This window comes from Carcharhinus amblyrhynchos, chromosome 3 (assembly GCF_965287045.1).
Source record: "Carcharhinus amblyrhynchos chromosome 3, sCarAmb.v2.hapA, whole genome shotgun sequence".
Lineage (NCBI taxonomy): Eukaryota > Metazoa > Chordata > Chondrichthyes > Carcharhiniformes > Carcharhinidae > Carcharhinus > Carcharhinus amblyrhynchos.
In genome coordinates, this window is record NC_137326.1 from 96495879 (window position 1) to 96508629 (window position 12751).

The 12751-nt window shown below is 41.0% G+C and overlaps 1 protein-coding gene across 4 annotated transcripts in view; it reads right to left on the reverse strand.

Moving 5' to 3' along the window:
• Positions 1-12751, reverse strand: part of nmnat3 (nicotinamide nucleotide adenylyltransferase 3) — an 80398-nt gene that overhangs the window by 24716 nt on the left and 42931 nt on the right. For 3 of the 4 annotated variants that reach the window (XM_080185547.1, XM_080185548.1, XM_080185549.1), the window contains exon 4: positions 10316-10428. In XM_080185547.1, coding sequence (XP_080041673.1) covers positions 10316-10428 — 113 coding nt within the window. Of the gene's footprint in view, positions 1-1647; positions 1753-10315; positions 10429-12751 lie in introns of all 4 variants that reach the window. The other variant, XR_013886323.1, reaches the window with a different exon arrangement.

Here is a 12751-nt window from a genome sequence, read left to right on the forward strand (position 1 = left end):
GATGTAAAAAGGACCCAGCAGTGTACCTTCCAAATAATGAAAGCTCGAAAGGGTGAAAGTGCAAAGAGAGGGAGAAACCATTTCCATTGGTTGGGGAGCCTAAGACTAAGAGCAGTCTTAAAATTAGGGTTACATCTTTCTGGGCTGCAGTTAGGAATCTTAAGAACATAATGAATGGTAAGAGGAGACCATTTGGCTCCTTGAACCTCTTTGCCATTCAGTATGATCATGGATTATCATCCATGGTCTCAACTGCACTTTCCTGCCCACTCCCATATCCTTTAATTCCATGTGAGACGGAAAGTCAGTCTATCACAGTGTCACATAGGCAGCTGGTGCCAGAGGTCTGGAATTCTCTCAAACACTGGTGTCAGCAGCCATGATGGAATCAGTTTGAAATGAGCTTTTACAACTTCAGTCATAGAATCACAGAATCCCTACAGTACACTCTGAGGCCATTCAGCCCATTGAGTCTGTGCCAACTCTCTGACAGCGTGTCTTACCCAGGCCCTCTCCCTGGCCATGTCCCTGTAACCCAACAAAGTTTGAGCTTGTACAACATTGAGTGGCTTCTGCTTATGCTGCAATTGAAGCTCAGATATTGGCCAACATGAGCTGACTAATATTTGATCTAGAAGTGTGCTCATTCATGGAGTTGGTCAACACTTGTATGCTGAAATAGGTGGGCTCTAAGCAAGGTTGCTGCAGGACTCCTCCAGCTTCTTGAGAGCAACCAAAGGCTTTGTGGTGGGCCAGCCAATGCAAAAAAAAATCGTGTGTGCATCCCCATCAGTCTTCTTCTGCTCGCTGAAGTCTTCATGAGTCCTCTGGCGCTAAACTCTTGTGCAACCTCATTCTGCAATGAATTGGCACTCCCTGGCTGCTGTTCTCTCTGATTACTGGCCAGCTAAAGATCCTATCCCTATCTTCTAAAGTTCATGTTGTGTCAGTATTTGAGATGGTCATCTTGAATATGAGACTCAGTGATGGTGTTATATCATCATCAGTCTCTCCTTCCTTCTCCACTTTACACCCCCGTACAATTTACTTGCAGTCCTTGGTTATCTGATTGGAGAAAGACATAAGGATAGGGTTGCACTGAAGGGATAGAGAGATTGTTGGGGGGAAAGTCAGAGACCTGTGCTTAGAAAATCTGTAGCTTGGGATGAGAAGGGATTGTGGAATGAGGGGATGCAGGGTGTGGTAAGGAGGATTTGGTGGGAGCAGAGTACATTCATCCAGGCTTTAAGCTCTGACACTGGCTCACTCTATTGATGGAGAACAGTCTCCTCCATGGGGTGAGGACACACAGCTGTATCTGTCCCATGTCAGTTAGCCGCCACTGCCTGCAGTCCTGCCTTACCCTATCCTGCAAGAAAGTGGATTGTTAGTGAGTGTGGTGCGGTGTATCCGAGTGATGTGTTAGTCACAGTCGAATAGTGAGCAGTATGGGCAGGCTGTTTGTTGTAGGGTTACAGCACTGTTGTGTGTGTGTGTGTGTGAACTAAAACAATGAAATTTGAGATGTGAACCATGGTTGATTGAGATTATAGGTAGGTGAGTAAAGCGGGGAGGTGGTGTACTGAAAATTATGTGAAGGTAGTTTTCATCTATATGGATATAGCATTTGAATATGCATTCACTGACCTTGACTACTCTTGTGAATCACTGAAATTCTTTCACACAAACTGTCAAACAGTGACTACTGCAAGCAAGCAGTCATCAGGCATACTTTTTCTTCAATGGTCGCACCTATTAGGTAATAAGCACATAACTATTCATTTAGAATTCTATCCAATATTATTTTCAATGATCTCAATAATTTTATCATATTCAATCCCTCCAAATCCTTGCCCAACTATATCTCTGTGACTTCTTCCAGTCCTTTAACTCTCTGAGAAATCTACGTTGTGAAAAATTCCCTGGCACTATTTCAAAGAGCAGGCATTTTTTATTCAATTGTGGGACTTTTGAGTCGCTGACTGGCCAGCATTTATTGCACATTGTTAGTTGCCTGAGGGCAGTTGAGAGTCAACCACATTACTACGGCTCAGGAGTCACATAAGGTCAGACTAGATAAGTATGGCAGATTTCCTTCCCAAAAAAATATTGGTGAACCAGATGGGTTTTTTCAGACAACCAACAATGATTTCATGGTCATCAGTAGATTTTTAATTGCAGATATCTTTTATTGAAATCAAATTCTACTACCAGCCATGGCAGGATTCAAACCCAGGTCCCCAGAACATTAGCTGAGTTTCTGGATTAATAGTCTAGTGATGGGCCATCATCTCCCCAGTTATCCTCAATAACCCGGTCAGTATTTATCCTTCAACCAACATCATAAGAATAGGTCACCTGGCCATTATCACATTGCTGTTTGTCGGAGCTTGCTGTGTGCAAATTGGCTGCCATATTTCCTATATTACAACAGTGACTACGCTTGAAAATTATCAAGGTGCTTTGAAACATCCTGCGACTGGGAAAAGCTGTTCTTATTTTCTCTAACCCCGGCTTCTTTAGCATCCACCACTTCCTTCGCTTTACTATTGGTCACCGTGATTCAGCTGACTTGGCCTTAGCTTTCAAATTCTCTTCTGATACTTCTCTCCTTTAAAATGCTTCTTAAAATCCACCTCCTTCACCAAGCCTTTGGGCTTGTTTCCTCATGTGTCTTTAGTTCTACATTGTCATGTCTTGTGAAGAGCCTTGGGGCATTTTACCAGTTTAAAGGTGCTTTGTATATGCAAGTTGTTGTTGTTGATAGTCTTGAAAAACTGTAGCATGGGATTTGTTTCAACATAACTAGTTCAGTTGTGTGGCAGTTCTTTCTTACTGAACAAGCTTTACTTTCTATCTGGGATTTGTCAACTTGCTTTGGACTTCATTAGCCTGATGGCTGGTATTTCACTTTGTATTTTCTTCCAGCTTGGAACCTTGAGCCAGAAGTAATTTCATACATTATGGTTAATGATGTTTAGGTAATTATTATACATACCATTCACATTTAAGGGGAGATGGCAGGTTCATGGTAATATCACTGGACTAGTAAGCCAGAAGCCCAATGCTTTGAGGACATGGGTTCAAATGCCACCACAGCAACTAGCAAAATTTAGATCCAATTAATAAAATTTGGAATTTGAAAGGTAGTCTCGGTAATGTTGACCATTAAACTGTTATTGTCGTTAAAAACCCATCTGATTCACTGATGGCCTTTTGGGAAAGAAATCTGCCATTCTTATCTGGTCAGGCTTACATGTGAATCTGGACCCACAGTCTTTTAATTGCCCTCTGAAATGCTCCAGCGAGTCAATCAGTTGAACGGCAACTCAGGATGGGCAAAAATACTGGCCTCACCAACGGCAAGGACATTGAAATGGCAAGTGAAAGGACAGCTTCTTCCTGAAATGTTAACCTTGTCCTAATAACAATCATCTGATGAATTCCTGAAAGGTTTGGATCACCTTTGCTGGGGAAGAGTTAAACATTTCCCTGAGTGAGAATCAGCATCAGTCAACAGCAAATAAACTGAGTTCCTCTAAAATTGTCAGGACTATCGGCTGAAAGCTAAGTGACACTCGGGTGACTAATTGGTGAGTGTGCAGCATGCGTGAAGATCCAAGTATGATAAATTTAGATTTAGAGGACACTAGAACAGGAGAGAGATTAGTTGGTATTGAATTATTTATTATTCATCATTATTTATTGAAAACTTTTTATTTCTCAGTCAATAGCTACTCTGTAAATGGGCTGCATGTGTCTTTGAGCTTGGTGTTGAAAACAGGATTAGAGCTGCTAGTTATTTAAGTAGACAAAATAATCCAAGGCACTTGGGAGACAAGTAATATTTTTAGCTGCTGTGCTGACTATGGAATAGGGGAAAGGGAAAGCAAATTAATTTACAGATTTTCTTCTTAACTGATTTGAGGACCATCGTAATATGTCTTCTGTTACTAACCGGATAGCATGCACATGCGTGGAGAGGTCCCGATGTACAAATGGGAATTTAAAAATGGGCTGGTAAACTGAACAGGCAATAAAACTAGCACACAGTTTAAATAATTAAAATGAGTTGATGCAGAACACAGTGTGGTGGTTTGTGAAGCCTGTAATTGTAATTAGGACTAAACAGTGGGACTGCAGCAGGAAGCCATTCAATTCATCTGAACTTGAAGGACATATGAAACCAAAGGCAGGACAAATTTAGGTGCTTCTGAACCTTAATGAACAATGTCACTCATGGATCAAAGGAATGCGTTTTGTAGAAAATAGAAGTCTCGCTACACTGTAGTGCAATACAGTCAGCTCTACTGAGACTAGTTAAGGCACTACTGTACTCTGTTGGGAAAGAGTGAAGGGAGCTATATGGTCTGTTTTTATTCTATACTTCGCCTTACTTGGGAACACGCAATGATGAGGCTGGGTGTTAATCATCGAAAAACACTCCAGTCTGACATCCTTCTTGATCAGTGTGACATTTCCCCTCCCCAAAAAAGAGAAACTTACCAATGTTTCTTTCTCAGAGCTCCCATTAGTGTTCTATTAAAAGTTACACTGACATACTTACTTCCCAGCAGTAAGGGAATGGGGCACAAAGCAGAGAGTTCAAAGTTGAAATTTTCTGAAATTATTCTTTCCTTTGCTAATTTACTGAAGAATCAGAAATAATTTGCTGGAGTTTTCACTGAGGACACTTTTGGCAATAAAGAAAGAATTAATTAATTTGCATTTATGCAGGGCCTTTCACGACTCTAGCATGTCCAAAGTGCTTCATTGTCAACTAAATACTTTTGAAGTACAGCCACTGCTGCAGCATAGGAACCATCTCTCTCATATTAAAAGGTCCCACAAATGGCAATAAAGTAAATGGCTAGGTAATCTATTCTGGTGATATTATTTGAAGAACAAATATTGACCCTGACTCTGGACCACAATCCGTAGCCCAGTCAAACCAGCCTCCCATCCATTGACTCCAGCTACACTTCCCGTTGCCTCAGAAAAGCAGCCAGCATATTCAAGGACCCCATGCATCCCTGGCATTCTCTCTTCCACCTTCTTCTGTGAGGAAAATGATATAAAAGTCTGAGATCACGTACCAACTGACTCACGGACAGCTTCTTCCCTGCTGCCATCAAACTTTTGAACGGACCTACCTTATATTAAGTTGATCTTTCTTACGCCCTAGCTATGATTGTAGTGCCACATTCTGCATTCTCTCATTTCCTTCTCCCCAATGTGCTCTATGCTTTGAATAGCACACAATAAACAATACTTCTCGCTGTATATCAATAATATGTGGAAATAATATATCAAAATAAAATCAAAATGTGTCTTGCGACCTTTTATGGCCATCCAAGAGACTGACTTGACTTAATGGCCTAGATTTTGCTGCCAAAACATCAATGACAAGTTGGATAGCCCTTGCCATTAATAATGTAAAAAATGTCCAGCTACTCGTGGCGACGAAGAGATCTTCATGAATTACAAATTGCCACAGGTTGCTAGACAATTTGCACTGCTGCACTGGTATCTCTGTGAAAACGGCAACTCACCCTCAACCTCCACATGAATTTCATGAAATTGCGGCATTTAGAACCATAGAACCATAGAACATTACAGCACAGAAGCAGGCCTTTTGGCCCTTCTTGGCTGTGCCAAACCATTTTTTGCCTAGTCCCACTGACCTGCACCTGGAACATATCCCTCCACACCCCTCTCATCCACGTACCCGTCCAAGTTTTTCTTAAATGTTAAAAGTGAGCCCGCATTCACAACTTCATCTGGCAGTTCATTCCACACTCCCACCACTCTCTGTGTGAAGAAGCCCGCCTAATATTCCCTTTAAACTCCTCTAGTTTTTTTTCTACCCTAGCCTCAATGGAAAAAGCCTGCTTACATTCACTCTATCTATACCCATCATAATTTTATACACCTTTATCAAATCTCCCCTCATTCTTCTATGGTCCAGGGAATAAAGTCCTAACCTATTCAAGCTTTCTCTGTAACTCAGTTTCTCAAGTCCCGGCAACATCCTTGTGAACCTTCTCTGCACTCTTTCAACCTTATTAATATCCTTCCTGTAATTAGGTGACGAAAACTGCACACAATACTCTAAATTCAGCCTCACCAATGTCTTATACAACCGTACCATAACTTTCCAACTCTTATACTCAATACTTTGATTTATAAAGGCCAATGTACCAAAAGCACTCTTTACGACCCTATTTACCTGTGATGCCACTTTCAGGGAATTATGTATCTGTATTTCCAGATCCCTCTGTTCTACTGAACTCTTCAGTGTTCTACCATGTACCTTGTATGTTCTCACTTGGTTTGTCCTTCCAAAGTGCAATACCTCACACTTGTCTGCATTAAACTCCATCTGCCATTTTTCGGCCCATTTTTCTAGCTGGTCCAAATCCCTCTGCAAGCTTTGAAAACCTTCCTCACTGTCCACGACATTTCCAATCTTTGTATCATCAGCAAATTTGCTGATCCAATTTACTACATTATCATCCAGATCATTAATATAGATGACAAACAACAATGCCAGCACTGATCCCTGTGGCACACCACTAGTCACAGGCCTCCACTCAGAAGCAATCCTCCACTACCACTCGCTGGCTTCTTCCATTGAGCCAATGTCTAATCCAATTTACTATCTTTCCATGTATACCTAGCGACCTGAACCTTCCTAAATAACCTCCCATGTAGGACCTTGTGAAAGGCCTTAATGAAGTCCATGTAGATAACATTCACTGCCTTCCCTTCATCCACTTTCCTGGTAACCTCCTTGAAACCTCTAATAGATTGGTTAAACATGACCTATCATGCACAAAGCCATGCTGACTCTCCCTAAAAGTCCCTATCTATCCAAATACTTGTAGATCCTCTCTCTTAGTACTCCTTCCAATAATTTACCTACTACTGACGTCAAATTTACCAGCCTATAATTTCCCAGATTACTTTTTGAACCTTTTTTAAGCAACGGAACAACATGAGCTATCCTCCAATCATCCGGTACCTCACCTGCGGATACCGACATTATAAATATATCTGCCAGGGCCCCTGCAATTTCAACACTAGTCTCCTTCAAGGTCCGAGGGAAAACCCTATCCAGTCCTCGGGATTTATCTACTCTATAGCAAGCACCTCTTCCCCTTTAAACTGTATAGGTTCCATGACCTCCCTACTTGCTTGCCTTATTTCCATAGACTCCATGCCAGTTTCCTTAGTAAATATGGCTGCAAAACACCCATTAATTTCTCCCCCATTTCTTTTGGTTCCATACATAGCCGACCGCTCTGATCTTCAAGAGGACCAATTTTATCCCTTACTATCCTTTTGCTCTTAATATACCTGTAGAAGCTCTTGGGATTATCCTTCACCTTGACTGCCAAACCAACCTCATGTCTTCTTTTAGCCCTCCTGATTTCTTTCTTAAGTAGTTTCTTGAACTTTTTATACTCCTCAAGCATCTTATTTGTTCCCTGTTGCCTATACATGTCATACATCTCTCTCTTCTTCTTTATCAGATTTCCAATATCCCTCGAGAATCAAGGTTCCTTATTCTTATTCACTTTGCCTTTAATCCTGACAGGACCATACAAACTCTGCACTCTCAAAATTTCTCCTTTGAAGGCCTCCCACTTACCAATCACATCCTTGCCAGAGAACAGCCTGTCCCAATCCACACTTTTTTGATCCTTTCTCATTTCTTCAAATTTGGCCTTTTTCCAGTTTCGAGCCTCAACCCAAGGACCAGAGCTATCTTTATCCATGATCAAGATGAAACTAATGGCATTATGATCACTGGAACCAATGTGTTCCCCATACACATTTTTGTCACTTGTCCTAACTCATTTCTTAATAGGAGATCTAATATTGCATCCTCTCTAGTTGGTACCTCTATATATTGATTTAGAAAATTTTCCTGAACACATTTTACAAACTCCATCCCGTCTAGACCTTTAACAGTATGGGAATCCCAATCTATATCTGGAAAATTAAAATCCCCTACTATCACAACTTCATGTTTCCTGCAGTTGTCTGCTATTTCTCTGCAGATTTGCTCCTCCAATTCTCGCTGACTATTAGGTGGTCTATAATACAACCCCATTAATGTGGTCACACCTTTCCTGTTTCTCAGCTCCACCCATATGGCCTCAGTAGACAAGCCCTCTAATCTGTCCTGCCTGAGCACTGCTGCAACATTTTCCCTGACTAGCAAAGCCGCCCACACCACCAACACCGCACCACCACCACCGCACCACCCCCACCCCCATCCTTCATCCCTCTGTCTCTATCACATCTGAAACATCGGAACCCTGGAACATTGAGCTGCCAGTCCTGCCTCTCCTGTAGCCAAGTTTCACTAATGGCTATCATGTCACACTTCCATGTGTCAATCCACTCCCTCAACTCGTCTGTCTTCCCAACAATATCCTGGCATTGAAACAGACACACCTCAGAAGATTATTACCACCACACACAACCCTTCTATTTGTGATGTTGCATGAACTGTTAACATCATTTATTTCCACCCCCCGCACCATTATCTGCTCTGGTTCCCATCCCCCCTGCAAATCTACTTTAAACCCTCCCCAATAACACTAGCAAACCTAGTGCAATGATTGCCAGTTAAGGGCTGCTAATTAACAATCGAGGTGATTTCTGTTCCTGCAATATCAATCAGCCTGACTGGCTGAAAAAGGGAACAACTGAAACAGTGGATAAAAGCAAATTACAGTGGATTCTGGAATCTGAAACCAAAAGAGAAAATGCTGGAAAATCTCAGCAGGTCTGGCAGCATCTGTAAGGAGAGAAAAGAGCTGACATTTCAAGTCCAGGTGACTCTTTGTCATCTGTCAATTTAAACACTGGAATCTCATTTCTACAAATATTATATCCATACATCCTTCTTCATGACTTCTAAATTACGTCTTAATTTTTCTTTCTCTTTTGCTCCCTTAATCCAGATTTCCCTTTCAATTCCTTTCTGTGACCTGATTTTGCAATAATTTACACAATCTCCTCCTCTATCATTACTCTGTTTCTTTCTCAGTCCTAAAAATCTCAAGGTTAGGCAGATAGACTGTGAGTCTCAACATTCACCAAGTTCCCAGATATTCTTGGCCTTCATCTGTTTGTGCTTCCAGCAACTTACGCCTTCAAAGATTTTGAAATGAAGAACAAGAGAAAGATTCTAATTGAAGAGACGCCCTCCAGCAAAATCTGGGCAAATGCGCTCAGAAGCTAGAATATTAATGTTCAATTATTGTATTGAGAATTTGGCAGTGGCATTATTTCAAAACATTTCCACAGAAATACTGTGGTTGTTGTGAGCGCTCAGAATTTATGAGTGTTTTCAACCATAGAATCCCTACAGTGCAGAAGGAAGCCATTCGGCCCACTGAGTCTGCACCAAACACTATCCCACTCAGGTCCAATTCCTGTAACCCCACATATTTACCCTGCTAATCCCCCTGACACTAGGGTCAATTTAGCACGGCCAATCAACCTAACCAGCATATCTTTGGAATGTGGGAGGAAACCGGAGCACTCGGAGGAAACCCACACAGACACGGGGAAAAAATGTGCAAACTCCACACAGACAGTGATCTGAGGCTGGAATTGAACCCGGACCCCTGGCGCTGTGAGGCAGCACTGTGTCACCATGCCACCCAACTTAATGTTGTAAATTTTTCAGTTGTTTAAATAAGTAAAAAGCATTGGTTCCTAACAAGAAGAGAAAAGGGGAGAATATGTTTTAAATGGTTTAAGTGCCTTAGGCTTTCCCTATCAAGTAAAGGACTCCATTTTTTTATAGCAAAAATAATGTTCCCCCAGTGACACCAATAGCTGGGCCAATCAGACTGGAAAGGTCCCCATTTTGATCCCCGACCTGTACTCAGTTAGCTGATAATAACTTGGTACTGACAAGCAACAATATATATTACTGGCATTGGATTTTCAGAGAGTAGGGAGAAAAGCTGATGGCAGGGTTCGCTCCTTGTCCTTCTCTGATGAACCCGGTTGAAAGTGTCCACGGGTACAATAAGTGAGGAGCGTCGGTCTTTGTCATGATGTCCCCACAGTGGAACAGCCCATTGACTCTTGAAGTCAAGGCTCACACATAAACACTGGCCACTCAGGTGAAGGTGAAGTATCTCGGGGGTAGTCTGCAGATCCAAACCTCAAGAAGGATCAACACTTTCAGGTAGGAGTGGATGAGAGAAAACCCATGAGAAAAAAAAAGAGTACTTGGAATCTCAAAAAAATTGTGAGGAAACTAAGCAGATCTGAATATACATACCTGACTGAGCACTGCATGGCTCTACCTTGTGCTTCCGTTGAAGTGTACTTGTGCTTTCTAGAGATGTTCCATTCATAGCTTGATATCGATGAAACAACGCATTGTAATGGTGCCTAAAAACAAAGAAAGGAAAACAGTGAGACCTGTGTTTATGATAATCCAATCAAAGATGTGTAAGGAGATTTAGTCCTGCTTTCAATTAATACCCACAGAATCTCAGCAAAAGTACAAGGGAATCACTTCAAGTTTTAATTTGTTCTTTACTGATTTCAGCACATGTTTTCCGGTTAAATGGGAGACTTTACAGAAGCGGTAACCAATTTTCTCTTGTATTTCTCAATGGCAGACTGTTTGCTTGACCTCCTTTATCACAGTAAGCTCTGCAGAAGCAGATATCCTTGTGAGAAATACTTGTTTTGGCTGAACCACAATAGGATAATGTCCACAGCTTTTAGCTTCATTTACTGTAAAACTAATACTGGTATATACATTGTACACAGTTTAATTTCATTTGAAACAGGAAACATGTACGATTTTATGGCAATATAGCAAGCTGGATATCATAATAGTATTAAAAATGCACTGATGTTGATTATAAATCTAACCACTCAGAAGGGAAGGAAAAAAACAGTTCAGACTTCCCTGCATTACACGTGTTCCATTTTAAAGTATATAAGACCAGTTCAGACCAGTATTCTTATTTCCCCATTTTACAGTTTTTTTAATACTTCTGGGCACTTGTGCAAATCTGGCCTGAAAAATCTAGGTAAACATCAGCATTCATTTCTTCGTTGTAAAACTAACTGGTGTAATTATTAACAGCACCAAGTACAACCTCAGACAGGTTTAATGGAGGTTACTGTCACTTGGGAGGGGCAGCTTTAATGCAATTTCCATTTGATACGATTGGGATAATTTAAGGGAAAAAGCAGAAAAGGAGGACGAAACTCTAAATGCCTCAGAGCTGTGGCCCTCAGCAACATTTTCACCACCTCTAAACATGGCCTCCTCCATCTCTTTTTCTCTCACCGTTAATGCATGATGCCCTCTGGTGGCAAGCATATTTCAATCTCTGCAATATAACAATTTACTCTGCGAAAACCTTGGCCAGTTGCACTATAGGCTCAATATCACCTCAAGTAATCTTTATTCGATGAGTATGCCAGTAGATTCGCAAATCTGTACTGCTATGAAACCAAATCAATTCACTGCTCAACATTTCATTAACAATAACAGAACAGATTCCAAATGGACCTAATTAGCTTTCTTGCCTGCCATCCAATAGCCAAATGTTATTTCCTTTGTTAGTCGGTCAATGTAAATTTTCCATCATATCCTTCATATGTTGCTACATGGCTAATTTAAGAAATAGCCCTTTCTCTGAGTTCATAAGTTGTTTTTAAAGTTTATTTATTGGTGTCATAAATCGGCTTACATTAACACTGCAATGAAGTTACTGTGAAAATCCTCTAGTCGCCACACTCCAGCGCCTGTTCAGGTACACTGAGGGAGAATTTAGTATGGCCAATGCACCTAACCAGCACATCTTTCAGACTATGGGAGGAAACCGGAGCATCCAGAGGAAACCCACGCAGACGCAGGAAAAATATGCAGAATCCGCACACCTGACCCAAACTGGGAATCAAGCCCGAGTCCCTGGTGCTGTGAGACATCAGTGCCACCGTATGATATTAGGGATAGACTGTTCAATGTGGAGTATTTGAAAACCCACTAAATTTATATTGTAATTGAAAAAAGCCTGTTTATAAGGAGAATTTCATCCATGGGTCAGATGTACGAATCATCAGCATCTAATGTAAGATACAACAACTTACATTTATGTCATGCTTTTAATATAACTGATGTCCCCAGGCATTTCTCAGGATCATTGTCAATCATAATTTGATCCAAGGGTACTGAGAGAAATCGAAGTGAAAATTGCAGAGGCACTCATGATAATCTTCCAGTCTTCTTTAGACACAAGGCTGGTGCCAGAGAATGGGAGAATTGTTAATATTACTCCACGTTGAAAAAGAGGTGCAAGGGTAAAATCGTCAACTACGAACCAGCTAGAGTAACTTCAGTGGTAGGGAAAATTCTAGAAATTATTGTTTGGGACAAAATCAGTAGTAACTTAGATAAGTTCAGGATAATTAAGGAAAGCCAGCATCCAGTCATTAAGGGAAAGTCATATTATCATATTTGCTGGAGTTTTTTGGGAAGGTAACAGAAATGGTTGATAAGGGCTACATTGTTGATGTGGTACATATATAGATTTTCAAAAGGCATTTGATATAGTGACACAACAGACTTGTGAGTAAAATATTAGCTCATAGAATAAAAGGAAAAATGGATAAGAAATCAACTCAGTGACAGGAAACAAACAGCAGTGGTAAATGTTTGTTTTTTAGATTGCTGGAAGGTTTATAGTGGTGA